General features: G+C 40.6%; 1 protein-coding gene across 2 annotated transcripts in view; it reads right to left on the bottom strand.

Moving 5' to 3' along the window:
- The window catches only part of CDCP2 (CUB domain containing protein 2), a 31,195-nt gene extending 9,570 nt beyond the window's left edge, over window positions 1–21,625 (bottom strand). The window contains exons 1-5 of one of the 2 annotated variants that reach the window (XM_060773555.2): window positions 20,530–21,623; window positions 15,340–15,681; window positions 12,141–12,494; window positions 9,830–10,008; window positions 2,893–3,776 (exon numbers count right to left, since the gene is read on the bottom strand). In XM_060773555.2, coding sequence (XP_060629538.2) covers window positions 3,459–3,776; window positions 9,830–10,008; window positions 12,141–12,494; window positions 15,340–15,681; window positions 20,530–20,938 — 1,602 coding nt within the window. In that variant the 5' untranslated portion in view covers window positions 20,939–21,623 and the 3' untranslated portion in view covers window positions 2,893–3,458. Of the gene's footprint in view, window positions 1–2,892; window positions 3,777–9,829; window positions 10,009–12,140; window positions 12,495–15,339; window positions 15,682–20,529 lie in introns of those variants that run through there. The other variant, XM_067467876.1, reaches the window with a different exon arrangement.
- Window positions 21,626–21,950: the final 325 nt, after the last annotated feature.

Genomic DNA, 21,950 nt, shown 5'->3' with positions numbered 1-21,950 from the left:
GGACACAGAGAGCATTACAGAATACATATATGGCAAGCATTTGATGCCATTATACAATTAACAAGACAGACAAAACATAGACAGAAGCACGGCTTCCCTCTTTTTCATTTCCGGCATCTGGAGGCTGTGCTCGACTTGGCCATGGGTAGTTGCTGTTGTTCCATTTTTCCATGCTGAAGAGCTTGCTGTCCATGAATGCCTTCCTGATTGAATTGCCAGCATGTTTTCAGAAGTGCCTTTTAACTCCCCACCACAGTGGTACCTATTTATCTACTCACATTGCTGGTTTTGAACTGCTAGGTAAGCAGAAGCTAGGGCTGACAGTGGGAGCTCACCCTAACCCGCAGATTGAACTGCCAACCTTTCAGTCAGCAAGATTTTCTATAGCTAGCAGTTTAACCTGTCGTGCTAACAGTGGCCCCTAAAAAGTCATGATAACCATATCTAAGAAACTAGAGCTGATGTAATCTATTCAATGCAATTTGCTGAATCTGCACTCCAAATAACCCCAGGGACAGGCCTAAAAACTAAGACACCAAGAATTTTTTTGGACTAAGTAATTAAATATATGAGGGTGTCATGTATTTGATCCCTAAACAACATCCCTTTTCACTACACAAATCCAGCAATGAATATATTTTTAATACCAAATTATTCTGCCATTCCTGAAATTTTCTGTAACACAGAATATTCAGTAAGCAAAATGGTAACGCTGTCCCCATTTATCACAGGTAATTAGGCTACAGCAGGTCCACACCATTAGTTCGATGGTTACTGATCTCCTTTGCTAGATCTAGGATACGAAGCATCAGAAATCTGTGAAGCATTGTGGGTGTGTGCAACACTTTAGAGGTAAAGAGCTTGAGGGCTTGCAACAGCTGTCTGTCTTGGTCATTTATTGAAACAGACTTCCTTCAGGAAGCACTGTGGATAATATTTAAGTAGAAGACCATGAATTTCTCATGCGTTAAGAAGTGATTATTTAAATATCTGATTATCATATCTAGTAATAGAATCATAAATCAAACTACCAGGAGAAGATGGCTTCTGAAGATCGCTTTCAATTACATAAATTTTGCTTTAGGTAGTACCTAGACAAGGTAAAGTCACAATTCAAAGGATTGTTTTGTATCTATTCCTGTTCCCAATCCAGGTATGTTAAGAGCCTGGAAAGAGCCAAATGCCTAATGAGCACTTCATTCTTATCTTCTGAACATAATAGAGTTTAGCTACAGTTTCTAGTAGTTTGTTCCAAATATATGTGAGAATAAAATAATTCTTGGAGATTCAAATTTTAATTTAAGTCATAACTTTGGATGGAAGTATATGCTGGATTATTAGTTGTCTACTTCACGAACATTAATGAGAAGGTGAATACATTTCCCTCTTTTCTCATCTAGAAAAGAGATGGAATACTAGAGCTCAACAGTTTAAGGAGATTTTCATTGTGTCAGAACCTAACTTCTAAGTGTATATAATGCAAGTATATATAATGAATGTTCCTAATGGCTACAACAACATCCCTCTGTATTATAGGTATAAAGAATAATGTAGGAGAGTAGTCTTCCTCTTCCAAAGTATCTTATAGACTGCTGTGATTTTCCCCATATAGTTACAGGAGTCTGTGATTCCTTCCCTAAGGAGGGAGGAGTTATATACTCAAGATCACTTCATGTGGATTAGTTACTTGTTAATGCTTGTTAATCAATGGTTTCTTCACAAAATCAGGAGGGTTAAAGAGCAGTTCAAGTGTTGCGGCCCTCTTAGAGAAATCTTTCTTAAGTCTTTCTTCATATGGAAGTTATTCCACCCTCCCTCTTAATGTGTTTTGCTCTTTCCATACTTTTGCCGAACCCTATTACATTAAAAAAAATGGGGTGAAAGAAAAATACACAATATTCTAACTATGGAATGGCACCAGGTTTTTATAATGGTGTTATATATTTTTATTTAATTTTCTGGTCTACTTGAAATAATTTCCAATACTGAGACATTTTTTTCACTACCCTAGTACACTCATGGTGCATCTACACCAGTGGTCCCCAATTTTTTTTACCAGGGACCACTTAACCAGGGACCGCTTGACCAAGGACCACATTGACCAGGCACCATTTGACCAGGGACCACTCTCCAACATTAATAACCAAAAGGGTTACGAATCAGTTTTTGGTCAACTTTAGATTCGGGTTGGTTATTTAGGGTGCTGATTCAGAAAATTGCATTGGATAGACAACATCTGCTCAAATTTTTGATACAGAAAATCCAGTAGTTGCCATCTGCTCACCCACAGAAAGCCATATTTAATAATCTAGAACTGATGTGGTAGTACGGTAGTCAGCCTCTCCCCTCCCAACATCCCTGATTCCTCGGCATTATAAGAGGGTTTTGCAAGACCAATCGCTCTCATTGCAGCATGGTTTCGAGGCAACGGTGTAGTAATGGTGAGGCTGCAGAACATATTTTTGTTCTTGCAGACCACCGGTGGTCCATGGACCACAGCTTCGGAGCCACTGATCTACACAGGAGAATTAATGCAGTTTGACACCACTTTAACTGCCATGTCTCATTGCTATAGAATCCTGAGGTGTGTAGTTTGTGAGGCGTCAGTACTCTGTGACAGAGAAGGCTAAAGACCTTGTAAAATTGCAATGCCCATGCTTCCACAGCATTGAGCCATGGCAGTTAAATTGGTGTCAAACTGCATTAATTCTACCATATAAATGCACCCTGATTTGATTTCCCTTCTTCTCCACAGACATCTTATATGTAAACTACATCACACTCATCAACAGGAGCGCTGTGAAGAAGAAAAAATCGTGCTAATGTAATTTATATTTTAAAAACATCCTCAAAATCCTGAGAAGGACAAGTGCCTGCAAATACAAAGCTTAGTACTGTGACAATGGCGGACAATTTTATTTGAACTGGTTTGGGAGGGATAGAACAGGCGTGCTCATATAATGACTTGGGTTGCTTCCAGATGATACCTTTATTTAAAATCACTCTTCCTCGTTGACAAAATTTTAAACAGGACTAGTTGTTGTGACAGTCCTCATATAACCTCTGTTTTGTACCATTTCTTCTGTCGTCTTCTTCCATAATAAAGACAAAAATATAAAAGCATATATATATATATATATATATATAGAGAGAGAGAGAGAGAGAGAGAGAGAGAGAGAGAGAGAGAGGGAATTAGATTTAATTGTCAGTAGTGTCTGGAAGTGGCCACACTACGGCTGTGATTTTGAGCAAGGTCTGTTGAGATGCAGGCTGGCTGAAGTCCAGAACGGCCTGGCACTGCAGTTGTGAGGTGTCATCGAAAACAGCCACCACATCTGACTCCAGAGCACATAGCCTCTCAGGCATGCTTTAAGTAGCTGGCACAAAAGCTGAATGGGTGTTCAAGCACAAAGAGGCTTCAGTTTCTGTAGATGGATGAAGTCCAGACATAAGCATCCTTACAGCAAGACTAATCCAACAATCGCGATCACCATAAGGACACCAGCAAGAATACAGATGCTGATGAAGACAATATCACTGGTGTCCTGGCTTTTGGTCTCATAAGGGTGTGCTGTCTCTACATCATCCTGCTGGGACTCTACCAGGTTTTCAGCGTATTGGTTCAACCTATAGGGATCAGAGCCTGAGATAAGATTCACAGAGGCCTCTTTCCTTTTAGGTTCACATTGGACTTCATACTGGTGAATGTCTTCCTGGTTTCCATCTGAAAAGTCAATGTATAGTTTGCTGACTATCACAGAGGTGTTATTCCTTTTCTAAAAAAAGAAATAGAAAGAAATGCTTTATGAAAACCTTCATTTTTTGTAAAGATGGGAGGTTGTCTTAGGTTGATTCTGTGACATATTTGTTATACAGCTTTTATTTTATTTTTTTAAAAAATGATAAAATTAAAAAATTGGAAGAGACCACAAGGACCATCCAGTCTAACCCCCTGCCCTGTAGGAATACACAACCAAAATACCCCAACAGATGCCATCCAGCTATATACAATGCTATATACAAAGCAATTTGTCCAACTGGTAGTCAATCAAACCGAACATGGCTCAACAGCAGTATATTGTATTGCCATGCATGGACTCTACCAGGTTCTCAACATACTAGTTCGGCTTGTAGGGATCGGAGCCAGAAAAGCAGCATAACTGCACACTTTTAAAACCGCCAGTGAGATTGGAAGCTGAAAAGGATCCGTTCTTGTTAATACTTTTAAGTGAAACCATCAAGGAATACTAGGAGCTGTAGACTGCATTCAGAAAGATACAATAGCAAACCAACTATGAATTTCCCTTGCGTAAGGAGACATTCAGAAATTTATGGATAGACTTGTGTATGGCTATGGGCATTTAGCTCTATATACAATGAGGAATGCATCCTCCAGGATCTTATATTTTAAGCAGTTAAGATGGGGACAAAGACATATCAGGAGAAAGGAGAGATAAATAAAATAAATAAATATGCTAGAATCCTGTTGGGGAGTTATAAACGAGTAGACACCATTGCTATGCAGCTGTTTCCTGCATTTTGGCTCAATCCCTCCCATTTCACTTATCAGGAAGCTGCTGCTGCAGTAAATTGGGGGATGGGGATCTGTTCCCCTCTTGCTCAGGAGCACCTGAGTGACATTCTGACTCTGGTTATGTCTGGCCCAGCTTTCCTATTGGTTAAGGTTATTTTGAACTTCAACTTCCAGAAATCTCAGCCAGTTTACCAGCTGTTAGGTATTGTGGGAACTGAAGTCCAAATTTCCTGGAGGACCAACAGTTGGGAATCACTGTCTACGGTATTAATTCCCTCCCATAATTTGGTACCATCTGCAAATTTGATAAGTGTGCCTTCTATTTCATCACTACGGTAGAGCTTTCCAAACTGTGTGTCACAATACGTTAGTGTGTTGGCTGCAGTGGGCAGGTGTCCTGCATGAATATAATGAGTAACGTCTATATAAAACAATAATACATTGTATATTTTAAAAAATATAAAAGGGAGATTTTCATGAGATATGTTGTGTCCCCATACATTTCATTATGATGACTTATGTATATGTCCACATTTCTCCTAAGGGATTGGTTTAACTTCTGGTTTGCTAGTAAAATTGAATTACTGTGTCACGAAATGATGCACATCTAAAACATTTGTCACCAATATGAAATGTTTGGAAAGCGCTTATCTAAGTTATTTATAAAGCCGTTAAGCAACACTTTTCCTAGGACAGAATCTTGAGGATACTCCCACTAATGATTTCTTTCCAGAATGAAGAATAACCATTGACAAGCACATTCTGGGTTTGGTCTGTCAACCAACTGCAAATCCACCTTGCTCCCTACTTGCCTGCAAGAGTATAATGGATGTATCCCATGGTCATTGCATTCTGTCTTGATGTACTGTAGCACATTAATTTTGTTTTAGAAAAACATTTGATATTTTGTGTTAGAAAAACACATAGCATTTATGGTACTTTTAAGGAGCCCCCGGTGGCGCAGGGGGATGAAGCACTGAGCTGCTGAACTTGCTGACCAAAGGGTCACAGGTTTGAATCTGAGGAGCGGCGTGAGCTCCTGCTGTTAGCCTTAGCTTCTGCCAACCTAGCAGTTTGAAAACATGCAAATGTGAGTAGATCAATAGATATTGCTTTGGCGGAAAGGTAACAGCACTCCAGGAAGTCATGCTGGCCACATGACCTTGGAGGTGTCTACGGACAACACTGTCTCTTTGGCTTAGAAATGGAGATGAGCACCAACCCCCAGAGTCAGACACGATAGGACTTAATGTCAGGAGAAAACCTTTACTTTTACCTATGGCACTTTTAAAGAGTAAAGCAGAGAAGTATCTGGTTATGTCTTTATAGCAGATATAATCCCCTCCAGGACATTTGAAGCACCCTTGGTAGATCCAAGATGATGCCTTCATTGCCATGCACCTGGCTACATTAATATAGGCAGATGTTTTGTAGCTGTCCATCACTACATGACTGTGCTGGGAGGCCTTCACACCACAATACATAAATAAGACCAGTCTGAATAAGGGAGACATAACATATATGCCTTTCTCCTGTGATATTCAGTAGGTGCATGTATTATTTTGTATTTACATGGTGGCAATAAATACAAAATTCTACCTGACTTGAACAGGCTGTGGATGCACACCAAGCAGCAAAGAAATCGATACAACAGACCTGATTATGAGCTACTCAGAGCTGGAGAATAATCCTTTACATTTTAAAGGTATGCCATATCCTCCCCAAGCAGAGTACACCAGTCAATCAATGTATGTCTTTATCAGAACATGCATTAAAATGCTTGTACAGCTTTCCTGTTCAAAGAGGGAAGAGCGCACAAAAGAATCTAACAGATCTGGAGCCAGGAAGAGTGCTTCTCAAACTCTATAAAACTAGAAAAAGCAAAAGAGGATTGTTAACATCCTGTCGTGCCGCTGTACATCTGACCTGTGTGACATCAGTTTTGAGAAATACACTGACAAATACCCCTGGTTATTAGACAATTGTTCTAGGTGAATTTTAAAGAGATTGATTTCACACCTCACAGAATCATAAAATGGGACAATAAAGAGAAGCAGGCTGATCTTATCTCTGAGGGATATCTCATCATGACCAATAAAAACCGTGACACAAGGAAGCCTGACTCTGCTGTTATGGTTTTAGAGACAGAGATCTGAAAGTATTCTAAATAATTAATGCATTACCTGGCATTACGTATCCTCATACTTTCAAGAAGATTTTAATGAGTAATTTGGAATCTCAACACCTCTGATTATTTTGCTAGTGGCCCAGCAATTAGATATACTACATAGGAAATGACATTTTATATTTTCTCTTTCTCTGCTTATTTCCACTCTCTGATCATAGACAAGGTTTTTTTTACATTCAGATTCCTATGTGAACTTTGGCCTCTGTAAATCACAGTGTCCATTTATATAGGCCGGAAATATAATTTATACTTATACGAATTTGTGCCTATTGTTATGTGGGGCCACAGAAAAAACCTAAAGATCAGTTTCCTCGTGTTATTTTTCAAAATTACAAGCAGCCCTAGGTGCAGTGTTTAACTGGGTTGCATAGGGACCTAATTATCCTAAAGGCACCAGATCCTATCTGATCTTGGAAGCAGGGGCCACCTAGGTCAGTATTTGAATAGAAGCCACCGGTGGCGCAATGGTTAAACCCTTGTGCCAGCACTGACAGGTCAGAGGTTCGAATCCAGGGAGAGAGCAGATAAGCTCCCTCTGTCAGCTCCAGCTCCCCTTGCAGGGAAATGAGGGAAGCTTTTCACAAGGATGGTAAAGCATCAAAATATCTGGGCATCCCCTGGGCAACATCCTTGCAGATGGTCAAGTCTCTCACACCAGAAGTGATTTCCAGTTTCTCAAGTCGCTCCTGACATGAAAAATATTTGAATGGGAGACCACCAACAAATATCAGGTGTGGAAAGCTATATTTCAGAGGAAGGAACTGGCAAACCACTTCTCTGTATTCCTTGCCAAAGAAAACCCTATGAAATTCATGAAGTTACCATAAATCGACAGGCAACTTGAAGGCACAGACTCGCTAATAGAGCTTGGGAGGGACCAGAATGCCTCCCTATGCTTTTTTTCTTGCCTAAAGTATCCCTCTACTGGAAGCTGCTATCAGCACCCATAGGAAATTTGGCCCCAATGTAAGCAAAAGGCTCAGAATGATTTTTGTCACCAGCAGAGTATAGGGTTAACCTTCGTCTCTCTCTGCCTGCCATTAAAATAATGATCAGTCCTTTCCAGAGACTATTTGCATGTTTAAGAACATGCACGTTTAATGCAAAGTGTAGACACATTTAGAATGGATCAAGTCTGGCCCTCACGTTTTAAATTGTGCAACCTGAAGGTAATTTAACACATGGCAAACATCTGGAAGGAGTTTGCATAGTACACACACAGCACTTCATAAGCAGCGGTAGGTATGCATTCCTATTATCATGACGACGTCTTTCAGAAAAATCATTATACCAGACTATCAACTTGAGTGTGGGAATGCGCTTCTATCCTGAAATAAAATTTAAGTCATGGAGGTCTTTCTGTCTGTACTCGGATACCACATGGGATACTATGCAAGCAGCAAATACAAAACCACAATTGCATTGCTAACTTCTGTTCAAGCATTGGGTCACAGATCACTTATTTCAGAGTATAATAAAGACAGTAAATTCATCTTATCTCTAAACGGGAAGACCCACTCACTATTTCTAGTGAGTGTGACCTGAGGTTAACATGACAGACAGAAGAGGAAGTGACAGAGGTCAGTTGTTGCTTCCATAAGGCACTGACTAGAAAACATAGTCAGGAAAATGTGAAGGCACAAGAAATGTTAGCAGATGTCCCGTTCCAAGGAGTTCTTTTCATCTCTTAACTGCACACCCATCGACATAGCCACAATTGTAAGAAAGTAATGTGAAATTTCCGCTTGTGACAGCAGTTTAGGGGTGATATATATCCCAGGTCAAAGGCTGGGAGGATACATGTGTGTCCAGATGAGTTCATGCCTACCACCTTGAGTTGTTACTTGGCAATAAAAAAGTGAATCAGATAAATATTTGTTTATAGTATCTATTCTTTAAATAATATATTTCTCTTTCTTTCTTTATTAATTTACTGGTACAACTGTAGTCTTGCAGTTTGTTATAATTGGTGTTGAACAAACAAAGCTATTTCACTGACAGATCAGCCAGATGGAAAGTAGTGTTACCAGGATGAACACAGGAGAAGCTTCTACATCTCAACAGATTTTGTAACAGGGAGAAGCTCATAAAATTCATTCAGATAGTGGTTCTCAACCTGTGGGTCCCCAGGTGTTTTGCCCTACAACTCCCAGAAATCCCAGCCAGTTTACCAGCTGTTTGGATTTCTGAGAGTTGAAGGCCAAAACATCTGGGGACCCATAGGTTGAGAACCTCTGAACAATACCATGTTTCCCCCTTCAATCCCATACTCCCCAATCCACTCCTTCACTGTTGTAGCTCTGCCCCAGATATTTAATGGCAGTGGGGTGTAGAGAAACAAATCCTGTATCACTACATCAGGCAACAGGAAAGAGCTGAACACTTCTCTGCCAATCTCAACAGATCTCCAGTGGCCAATAAATAGCCGAGGAAGTGCCTGCAGTAGCTAAAAGGTGGGGTTTCAGGCAATGGTATAGGAGACATGAGGCATGCTGTAGTTTCAACTGATAAAGGTAAAAGGTAGGTAAAGGTTTTCCCTGACACTAAGTCCAGTCATGTCCGACTCTGTGGGTTGGTGCTCATCTCAATTTCTAAGCATTGTCCATAGACACCTCCATGGTCATGTGGCCAGCATGGAGCACCAGCATGGAGCTTTATAAATACAGTAGGCCTTTTGTATTTGCTGGGATTTGGTCTCAGGATCCTTATGGAAACCAAAATCTATTCTATGCAATATGATAACATAGTAAAATGGAGTTCCTTATACAAAATAGCAAAATTGTGGTTTGCTTTTTGGAATTTTTGGGGGCATATTTCCAAGCCATGGGTGATTCAATCCACAAATACAGAATCCATGAATATGTAGGTTCGACGGTACTTCCTATTGATCCAGAATATATTAATGATTAAAGCAGTCTATATTCAACTGGCAATCCTAAAAGGAAGATTTTGCTAACCAGGTTTGTTCGATATATTCATGAACATATTGAACATTAACTAGTCTTGATGCAGGAGTAACCCAAATTTATTGTGCTGTAGAATCAGTCCAGCCTTGGCAGCCAGCCATCTTTAATGGATAGATATTTTCTCTTACACTAGTCACTTACTTGCGGTTCTGTACCACAGGTTTCAAACCTTGCATGTATCCTAAAATTCAGGCCAATCACTTGTGCAGGGCAAGATGGGATCCCTAAATAGATCTTATTTCGTTCCAGCTGGGCCAATGACTGTGTGGGGATTAGGATCTGAAATTCTGTTCGTGTGCAGCTGACATTCATGGGGACAACTGCAGAAGGGGAAATAAAAAAAGAAGGAAACAAGAATATTATTTGAAATTCAAAAGGTTAATGACAAAATACCAGTAGCATCCCTCAAAACAGAGGGACGATTAATGAGCCTGGCACCACTGTTTATTGGGGAGTTGATATATTGTGTTCGAAAGTCCAACTTGGAAACAAAAACACTGCTTGGCTCAAATTTAAGAGCTGCAATTCAGTGCAACATACACATGTTAGCCAGAATTCTGCTGAGTAACAAATGTGTAACCTTCATAGATACATGGCTATACAGTAAATCACAGTCTGACTCCCAATATCTCCACATAATTAGGAGGCAGTAGCTATGATCAACAGGGGTCTATTCCTCTGGTATTTGGAAAGCGGGTGAATGGTGTTCCCACCCTCTTGTGTGCACAATACTGGTCACAACAGAGAGAAGTACAATTTCTCCTTACACTGAAGACAAAAAGGGTGGGTAGGAACATTTATCAGCTGTTTCCAAAGTGATTTGGAAATGGATCCCTGTCAACTACAGCAGCTGCTTCCCAGTAAATGGGGATTGGGGGGCTCCCATGGTTTCTATGTGTCCCCTAAACTGGTGATTGTGATTATGAAACAGTTATGATCATGTAACTCTAGGGGGCATTTTTACAATGTAGAATTAATGTATTTCACAGCAATTTAATGCCAAGACTTAATGCCATAGAATCCTGGAAGTTGTGTCTTGGTGAGGCACCAGTTCTCTTTAGCAAGGAAAGCTAAAGAACTTATAAAACTACTACTCCCATGACTCCATAGCATTTATGTATGGCAGTTAAAGTGGTTTCAAACTGCATTAATTCTACAGTGTAGATGCACTCTAAGTCACATACTTATGAACAATTGATGTAGAATATATTTTCTTTTCCCTCATATGGCAGTGCAATGAAGGGCATCCGCAAATGGATTCCATGTCATGGTATAGGCCAGTCTGGATTGCCAGGGCCCATAGGTGCTGGCATTACTTGTTTTAGCATTGTCGAAGATTTTCATGGCCGGAATCACTGAGTTGCTGTGAGTTTCCCAGGCTGTATGCCCATGCTCCAGAAGCATTCTCTCCTGATTTTTCACCACTCCCATAGCAGGAATCCTCAGAGGTTGAGGGGTCTCAGCCTTTGAGGATGCCTGCCATAGATGTGGATGAAACATCAGGAGATAATGCTTCTGGAACATGACCATACAGCCCGGATAACTCACAGCAACTCTGTTTTAGCATTGTTTCTTTGATTAACATGCAGATCACCTATTTCAGTGCTATCTTATTTTTCCTAGATGGAAAAAGTAGCCCAGATTTGTTCTAGCATCTTTGTTGATTTTTACTGTAGGAATACACAGTGAAGAAGTACATATTTTGTAGCACTTTGTTCTGTATATTTACATCACTAAGCAAAAAATAAACTTTGAAAAATGTTGCTCTTTTAAAGGATTGAGCAAGCTTTTTTCTGGTCCAACAGAATTCAATCTATACAAATCAAACATATTTTAGGAAACCATCTCTAGATTACTGATTGTAAAGTAGGCATGAGATGCAAGTTTAAGGGATGTGCACCTGGTCTCTTGCAAAGCTCAGCATATTAAAGTAAAATTTAAAATACATGTATGTTAAGAATGCAATGCAAAGATGGAAAGTATCCTAATAAAGGATTGCAGTTGATTGAAAATGACCATATGGACACAAAATGTAATATTACTGGTTGCATAGTTACATCATTTGTGCGCAACTAAACTAACCCTATCTAGCAGCACATTCATGCCCTTCCCAAAATTCAAGTTCTCTACAAACCTTTTCATCCTTGGCCCCATCTACATCGACCATTTAATGCAGTTCGAAGCTAAACTGCAACAGCCAGAGAACACACTCGCACAAGAGTGTGTGAAAGTAAGTCCTTAATGTGCATCAGTGTAATCACCAGCCATGTCTCAACCTGATTTCCTCTGAAATCATCTGCACTGCAAAACCATTTTCCCCTATGAAGTTTGAAACTGCATTAAAAGGAAAGTGTAGATGGGGCCCTCATTTTGCTTTTCTCTTGCCTGTGTTTGTTTTTTCCATCTGTATGGCAGAAATGCTGGGTGGCAGAGATGGGAAAGAGGGCCTTACCTCCAATGTAAGAGACTGAAAAGCCGCGGTTGGCAGTATTTCTGTCTGTGTGAAGGACCAAGAGTAGTTGGTTTCTACTGGATATAATAGGCGGCAGCATTTCTCTCCCACACCACTTTCCCAGCAGAGACGCCTTCTCGGTGCCTCCATCAAACACAGCCAGATGGTCATAATCACAGCCATCTGTCAGGCTGTTCCGCCCCTCGAGATCCAAGTCCAGGAAAAAGACTTTTATTCGATATCCTTGGGGCAGCTGGATGGTCCAGTGACACTTGATATTATTGGGGTAAGAGCTGGGATATTGAGGACTGGAGAAATTTCCTTTGATGGCCGTGTATACCTCCTGACATGCACCTGGTTACAGAAGAAAGGGAATGGGATACATTTTAAACAGCCATAGCATTGATTTGTTGTAAGGCTGCTCAGAAAATTCCTTTAAAAATCCTTACCCCCACCTCTCCTCCTTCCACCTTGGTGGAAAATATCATTTCAGTCTTGAAGCTCCACCTAGGCTTAGCTGTGAAGCAAATCTTTGCCCTCCATTTAAAAATTAGAAGCCAGTCTTTGGTCTCAGTTTAAAAGGAGCTGGAACCATAACATTGGCTTGTATAAACAGCCTGTGCCATTTGTATAAGCCTATCTGGCAGAACTAAAGTAAAGAAATATCCCCTTGATATTAAGTCTAGTCGTGTCCAACTCTGGGGGGTGGTGCTCATCTCCATTTCTAAGCTGAAGAGCCGGTGTTGTTTGTAGACACCTCCAAGTTCATGTGGCCGGCATGTCTGCATGGAGTGCTGTTACCTTCCCGCCAGAGCGCTACCTATTGATCTACTCACATTTGCATGTTTTTGAACTGCTAGGTTGACAGAAGCTGGGGCTATCAGCGGGAACTCACCCTACTCCCTGGATTCAAACTGCTGATCTTTCGGTCAGCAAGTTCAAAAAGTTCAGCAGCTCAGTGTAGATCTGCTTTGAACTGGAATATATGAGTCTACACTGCCATATAATCCAGTTCAAAGCTGACAATCTTGATTCAGAAACTGGATTTTATGACAGTGTAGATGGACCCTTTGTTGGAGTTCAGAATTGTTGGTGGCTTCAAACTGGTTTGTGCCAATGAAACTACACTTCATAGTCCACAATGGTGTATCATGACTGATGTGGACTTGAGCTGATGCACAACCAAACCATATAAATCTGCAATAACTGCAATGGCATAGGTGACTTTTGCCATATTCCTGATAGAACAGGTGAAAAATGTAACTTGATGGTTCTACCTGCTGTTCTTATTAGAGCTACAATTTCAAACCGTCTAGGGCAGGGGTCTTCAAACTAAGGCCCGGGGGCCGGATGCGGCCTTCCAAGGTCATTTACCCGGCCCTCACACAGGGTCAACCCAAGTCTGAAATTACTTGAAAGCACATAACAACAACAACAATCCTATCTCATCAGCCAAAAGCAGGCCCACATTTCCCATTGAAATACTAATAAGTTTATATTTCTTAACATTGTTCCTCATTTTAATTATTGTATTGTTTTTAAGTGTTTTTTACACTACAAATAAGATATGTGCAGTGTGCATAGGAATTCATTCATTTTTTTTTTCAAATTATAATCTGGCCCTCCAACAGTTTGAGGGACTGTGACCTGGCCCTCTGTTTAAAAAGTTTGGGGACCCCTGGTCTAGGGGAAAACATGCAAACTGTGGTTATCATTGCATATCATTTACTGGAACATTTTTTTTCCAAAATGACCACCAGAAATATCAGATGCTCTGGGCTACATTTCAGATGAAGATGGATTCTTGGAAGTCTTGTGTGGCACCTCCCATACACTGGGCCTAGTTAGTGAAAAGTCTTTCTCCTTAATCCAAGCCTGGTCTGTCGCTCAGCTTGTTGGGACACGCAAGAGGGGCTCTTGCAGACAATCATATTAAGAAGATGGGTTTGTACTACAGAAGGCAGTCATTGTGATTTCCTGGTTATAAGCCATGGAAGCACCAAAGGTCATCATCAGCACTTGGAATTCTGTTACTATTGAGCTATGGGTTTGAAAACAAAAACAAAAAACCAACTCCCCTCTCCCCCTCCCCCTCAGACTCACCCTGAATTGACTGAATTGAATTCACATAGTGAAGAGTAGAGATAACACTGGCAATGAGGATCCACATAGTTAAAGCACTGGTATTCCCCATATTAAACTACAGATGTGAGAGCTGGACCATAAGGAAGGCTGAGCAAAGGAAGATAGATGCTTTTGAATGATGGTGCTGGAGGAAATTTCTGAGAGTCCCTTGGACCATGAGAAGATTCAACTAGTCCATCCTTCAGGAAATAAAGCCCAACTGCTCACTGGAGGGAAGGATATTAGAGACAAAGTTGAAGTACTTTGGCCACATCATGAGGAGACAGGAAAGCTTAGGGAAGATAATGATGTGTAAAAAATGGAAGGAAAAAGGAAGAGGGGCCGACCAAGGGTAAGATGGATGGATGGTATCCTTGAAGTGAATGGCTTGTCCTTGAAGGAGCTGGGGATGGCCATGGCTGACAGGGAGCTCTGGCGTGGGCTGGTCCAGGAAGAGTCAGAAGCGACTGAACGAATAAACAGCAACAACAAAGTGACTTCTGGTGAGCATTCCAGGATTTTATTGTTTAAAGCTGACTTTGACCTGCTTTGAGTGATGATGGGAGATAATCTGGCGTTTGCGGGAAACTCTGGAGTATCCTGTGGCTTCTGGATAATCTGGACAGCAAGACCGTTCTTTGATGGATTTAGCACTATAATAAGAATCTAGATTTTCCATACTCTGCAAGTGGCTACAAAGATACTCCAGTCTCAAATCTCACGATGTGGGTTGCATGAACAACAAATGTTCAATGTGGGAAAATAATGGCTGATTCTATCAGATCAAAATGACATCAGAATCAGATTTAATATTGTCTGAGGCAAAAACTGGGTGACTTCTACAGATTAGGAACATATCATAGAAGATTCACAATGAAGACTGTAATGTGTCTTTTTTAAAATTTTATTGAGGCTAGGGTTTCTCTCCTAATGTATACAAATATATGTATTGAGAAAGTGGATATCTTAGCCTCTTTTTCCCAGGTTGACATCCTGGCAAAGATGTCACAGATTGCTTTATGCACATGATAATCTAAATACTGCCACATGATAAACATAGGACATTTTTCCATACCTGAAAAGTAATATGCCTTGAAACCTCTGCCTGCAATATTGAAATCTGATTTGAAAACAACCAATAGTTCTTCTGTTGAAGAGATCATATCTGGAGGCTTCATATTCCCACAGTAGTGACTAAAAAGTGTATGATCCATAGTGGGACCATCGAAGATAGCTACATAATCAAAATTGCACTGCTCATCATTTTCCATCTGAAAGTCAACAAAAATCAGCTTGATGACCGAATTGGAAGTTCCCTGGATGACCCAATGGCATTCGGCATTGTTGGGGTAATTTTCTGGGTAATCCGGGCTTGTGATTGATCCAGAAAGGCCAGTAAGTACACCTCCGCAAACATCTGGAAATGAGAAATGGTAATATGTTACAAATAAATAACATATATTGCAAATAGTCCCCGAGAAAAATGGAAAAACTCATTCACAGATTCCAGTCTAGTCATATGACATCAAGGGACAGGGTTCTCTTCCACTCCCAACAACCCTTCTTTATTTCCAAGGTGGATCTTTGTTTTTGTTTTATCTCCCTCTCCTTCCCTCTCTCTCTATGTCATTTTAATGCTAAAATTGCACGCACATGCTACAAATAACAATAATAAATGAACTGCAAGGCACACTGAGCAGGAAATAATGTAGGAAGATGAAGCAAGTTCACAACTTGGGAGTGATCCTGGACTCACCAATGAGCCTGGAACCCCAGGTCCCAGCAGTGGCCAGGGGAGCTTTTGCACAACTAAAACTTGTGTGCCAGCTGTGCCCATATCTTGGAAAATTTGACTTGGTCATGGTGGTCCATGCTCTGGTTACATCCCATATAGATTACTGCAACATGCTGTATGTGGGGTTGCCTTTGAAGACTGTTTGGAAGCTTCAACTGGTCCAACAGGCAGCAGACAGGTTTCTCACCGGAGCGGTGTACAGGGAGCATACCACCCCCTTGCTGCATCAGCTCCACTGGCTGCCAATTTGCTACCAAGCACAATTCAAAGTGTTGGTTTTGTCCTATAAAGCCCTAAACGGTTCCGGCCCAGCCTACCTGTCCGAACGTATCTCCTCCTATGAACCATCTTGGAGCTTAAGATCATCTGGGGAGGCTCTGCTCTCAGTCCCACTTTTCTCACAAGTGTGGCTGGTGGGGACAAGAGACAGGGCCTTCTCAGTGGTAGCCCCTCAGTTGTGGAACTCCCTCCCTATTGATATCAGAGCAGCCCCCTCCCTCCTAGTGTTTAGAAAGAGAGTCAAAACCTGGCTCAGGGAGAATGCCTTTGAAAAATAGATAAAATATTATGGAAAATGTGCAATTTGACCTTGGAATGACCTCTGACTCTGTATGGTGTGATTCATTGAAATGTATTTTAATTATGTTTACTATGTTTTAATTTTAACTTATGGTTTTAGCTGATATTGTATGTTTTAAGGCACTGTGGAGGCGCGATTGTAAGTCATCCTCCTCGGGGTAGAGAAGGAGGGATATAAATAAGGTAAATAAATAATAAATAAATACAGTATTGTGTAGAAAATTAATCACGGGACTGTGGATTGCTGAACCAACACTGTTGCAATAATGAACCGATGTGATATTGAAGATGTTAGATGTGGTATGTAATGTATCCAATATCGACACTAACAGAATTGTTGTGGTACAGCAAGTTGAAAGATAAAGTCCTGGGTGTGTTAAAGCTGGACAAGAGATTAAAAAGTATCAGTGGGATAGGATGTGAGAGAAGGTTTGCTATACACAATGTCAATTTGAAGGGGTGGGAAGCCTGGAACGTCTCCTAGAATATTCAAAGGAGGCTTCACAGGCTTATTACATCTGAGAAACATTACATTACATGGTGGGCAGTCACCATGGTTTTACAAAGCAAAATACTTTTAACAAAACCCACGGGGTTTTCTGCTAGCTGCTAGAGACCACCTTCTTCTAAGTGCTTACTCTGGAGTAGTCGGACTGAATTCCATAGAGCTTACTTCTACAGCATAAAATGGTTTGCAGATAATCACAGCCTGAGTTCCCATTCTTGGGTCAATTTCTGTTTTCAATTACGCCAAGGCATTCATGAAGAAGCAATAAAAGTGTAGAGAAAGAAGGAAGAATTAAGCCTGCAAACCCTTTCCTGCTGACGCTGCCTGGCCCCTGAGACAGAAAAATTCCAGTACTGCGCTTGGATCCCTGGGTGATGGTTCAGGAAACACTCTGACAAAGGGGGAAAATGCATTTCGCACACAAAATCCCAATGCTTTATTTTTCTAAAATTACTAGGAGTAAGCATAATGAAGCTTGAATACCCCAGGAAGCCATTTCTACAGGCTGATCACAGTTTAATGTGAAGAGGGAAAATATTAACTGCTTTAAAGGACATTTTAGCAAAGATTGGCAAATATCATGTAACCTTTGAATCTAAAAACGATTGCTGAGTTCCTGCATTGGGAACTATACCCATGAGTCACAGCTATCCTGTCCACCCTATCCCCATCTTTTATCAGAGGCAGCCCCTCAAATTCAGTAGGCATCACCAGGCCCCTCCAGAGTAATCTAGATATTTTTGCAAATGGTGCCATTGCTCTGTGGTCAGCTACAGGGAAACAGTTGCAGACTTATCTGCTGTCCCTCGATTCACCACCAGTCAGGGAAAGATGAGATTGGGGGGCTGCCACTAAGATAAGACACATTTGGGAGTGATTTGGGTTGTTATGCAGTCAGTAGAACATTCTAATCTCTTCAAGAACCAAACAGTCTGACTTAATATCAATATAATTCACAAACAAGTGCTAAAGTTTTCCTCTCATGTTAGCTTTAACCATAACTGGATAAATTAAATTGCTCAGTTAAACTGACTGAGTGATTCAGACTCAAAAACCCTTCACTCACAACCCTTTATACCAGGGCAGGGTGTTACCAATATGTTGATGACACCCAAATATATTTCTCCATGCCTTCAAAAACAACCTCAGCTAAGGAGAGTGTGTCTTCCCTTAATGAATGTCTGGAGGAGGTAATAGGGTGTATGAAGAAAACTACATTGAAACTGAATGCAGACAAAACAAAGGTGTCTGCTATCAAGCGTGCTAATCTGGGGATGAAGATATGTCAATCAGTTCTGGATGAAGTTACACTCCCCCTGAAAGACTGTGTTCGTAGCTTGGGAATGCTCCTGGATCAGTCTCTCCAAATGTCAGTTTAGGTGCTTACTATCAACTTTGGCTGATATGCCAGTTGTACCCCTTCCTAGATTTGAAGGGCCTGCAGGTGGTTGTGCATGCACTGGTTACCTCAAGGCTGAACTTCAGCAACACGCTTTACATTGAGCTACCTTTGTACTAAATTTGAAAACTTCAGTTGGTTGAAAATATGGCAGCCAGATTGGTTACAAGAACATCTAGGAGTAAACATATTACACCTATCCTGAAGTTGCTCAACTGGCTGCCAACTAGTTTCTGGGCAAAGTATGAGGTGTTGGTTTTGACCTTTAAAGTCCTACATAGTTTGGGTCCAGGTTACCTAAAGGATCGCCTTCTTCTGCACAATCTAGAACACTGAAGTCCTCTGGGGGTAGCTAATCCCGACTGGTCACTGTCATCCAGAAGACCTTTTCATTGGCCACCCCATGACTGGGGAGCGATCTGCTGGAAGGGCTCCGACAGCTAAATGAGGTGTCAGAATTTAAAATGTAATTGAAGTTCCATCTTTTCAGCAGGCCTATCCAGTCAACTTTCAATCATGAGTTTTGATTTGCATTCTATTGCTGTGATGTGTTAATTTTGTATCTGTGTTTGGTGAAAGATTTTTTTATGTTTTTGTGTTTATATCTGTGTGTGTGTGTGTATATGTATGTATGTATGTGTATATATCTCTCTCTCTCTCTGTGTGTGTATGTATGTATATATATATAGCAACTGTTTTCGAATTTGTTATACCCTGCCTCCATCAGGAGAGATGGGTAATAAATAAAATAATAATAATAATAATAATAATAATAATAATTACATATCCCATTGCTGTCTGTGTCAGCCTAGGGCCGTCAGCAACTGCACCAAGTCCAGATATAATGGAAAGAGTATTTCCCAGTTTGGACTCTGGACTCCAGTGAAAAAAGCAGAAGTAAACAAACTAAATCTAAATACAAAATTCATTTCTGCTTCATGTACACCTTATGTGCGTAACCTAAAGTTAATTTTATACACTATTTTAAATAATGTTGAGCATGAAACAAAAATCTGAACCATCACACAACTATCACTATCACTTCTACCCATGTGGGCAATTTTAGTTTTTAGAGTATTTTAAAATTCCAAATTCTAAATAAAGGATGCTAAAACTATACACTTTTGATCGGAATAGGGTTAAAAAGTTTAAGTGCCAAGGCAGAGCTCACAACATATTAGTTTCTAGATTACAGTTTCCAGAGTCCCAACTCACAGTTGCTATGTTGGTTGCATTTCTGAGAGTTATAACCCAAATTTTAACTTTTTTCCCAAACTGAATTTATAGCAGGCCCAGTTTGCCTGGACTCTAGAGGCATTGCACTGCCTACCAGTCACATAGGTTGATTTTATTTCTGTATAGAAAGTAGACTTGAGTATACATAATTTTCTGAGTTAGATCCCAGCCTAATACTCCTCAATAACTACCATTCTCTCCTTGCAACTTCTGTGCTTATATTTCTATATATTTTTTCTTACCTCAGATCCCCTCAGAGCATGTTAGCCAGATTCTGGCTTTGCTTTACTCTCTTGCCTTTTCACAAGATATTCCACTTGGTATCTTACTTTTCTATTCATGGGTTATATTTGCGCAAAATGAGGCACTGTGTGTGTGACTGAGTGGGTGTATTTTTTCTACCCCTAGTGAATTTCCAAGTCATTGTTTGCTTGCTGACTTTTCTTTTCCTCTCTGTTTTCTCTCTCCTTTGGCTTTGCTTGTTCTCACACTGATGGCTTTGATAGCTTAAGTGATCTTGACCCCTTCCTATCTCTAAAATCACAGCTTTGTCCAGGTTCTTAGTGAGCTGCTTATCCAGCTCAGCTGACTGGATAAGACTTTGCATTCATCACGGACTCGCATCTCCTAGAGTTTTACTCTTGCATTATTGACTTCTTTCCGCATAAATCTCATAGACCGGCTGATACTTGACACAGCAACTCCTAGAGTTTGGAAAAACAAAGCTCTATTTGAGGAAAATTCTAACCTTTTTGGAAAACTGCAGAGAATCCGTGGCTGGCCACATGGTTGTCTGAGTGAAATATTATAGTCATGACATTCCAAGATGATGTAAATGGCGGAGGGAAACTCGTACCGCAGAATTTGCCGAGAAGGTTTCCATGGTCTTCTGAGACCCCATTGTAGATTTTGATGTAGTCAAATTCACAACTGTCATGGAATTCGAGGTCAAAGTGATGAAAGGTGAGCAAAACAGATGATCCCTCTGTTACCACAATGAGCCACACGCAGTCTATATCATAAGGGTAGAGTCCCGGGAAATTTGGGCTCGAGACATTGCCATGGGGTGCTGAAAGAACTCCTCCACATTTAATGCCTAAAAAGTCACACAAACAATTGAAAAGTGATCTAAAGTAAGTTTCCCATTCAGTGGTCATAACAGCCCACTGTTTTTATGTTATAAGCAACTGCTTCAGAAAGTACAATAGAGTCTTGCTTATCCAACCTTTGCTCCTTCAACGTTCTGTGCTATCCAACACATTCTGCCTCCTGCCCAGATCCACAGCTGTTTCAATACATTGCGATGTTCTGGTGCAAAATTTGTAAATACAGTAATTATTACATAACGTTACCATGTACTGAACTGCTTTTTCGGTCGATTTTCTGTAAAACATGATGTCTTGGTGCTTGTTGTAATACATGATGTTTTGGGGCCTCTAGGGAGGCCCTGCTCTCACTCCCGCCTTCCTCACAGATGCATTTGGCGGGGACGAGAGACAGGGCCTTCTCAGAGGTGGCCCCTCGACTGTGGAACGTCCTGCCTAGAGAGATAAGATCGGCCCCCTCCCTCCTGTCCTTTCGAAGAATGGTGAAAACCTGGCTTTTCGAACAGGCCTTCCCAAATATGGCATAGATATATGAGATTATGGACAATCGACGACGCAACCGGACAATGATTTGAGATGGAGACGCTTTGACAATGTTTTTAAATACTGTGTATGATTTTTATGTTTTATATCGCTGTTAGTATTTTAAAGTATCTATGATTGTTTTAATTTGTTGTATCTGTGCTGGCATTGAATTGTTGCCTATTGTTAACCGCTCTGAGTCACCCTTGGCTGAGAGGGGTGGTATACAAATGTAGTAAATAAATAAATAAATTGTAAAATCATAACGTAATTTGACATTTAGTAGGTTTTTCATTAAGCCCTCCTTATTATCCGACATTTTCACTTATCCAATGTTCTGCCGGCTCTTTTATGCTGGATAAGTGAGACTCTACTGTAAATATACATGTTGTATTTTGAACGATTTGTTTTTTGCTCAATGTGATGTCGTGCTCACTTCTTATGTAAGTATACTCTACGTATTTCTCTATAGTATACGTAGGGACCACTTGACCAGGCCCACTTTGACAAGGGACCTCTCTCCAACATTAGTACCAAAAGG

This window comes from Anolis sagrei, chromosome 4 (genome assembly GCF_037176765.1).
Source record: "Anolis sagrei isolate rAnoSag1 chromosome 4, rAnoSag1.mat, whole genome shotgun sequence".
Taxonomy (NCBI): Eukaryota; Metazoa; Chordata; class Lepidosauria; order Squamata; family Dactyloidae; genus Anolis; species Anolis sagrei.
This window is presented reverse-complemented; position numbering and strand designations above follow the sequence as displayed.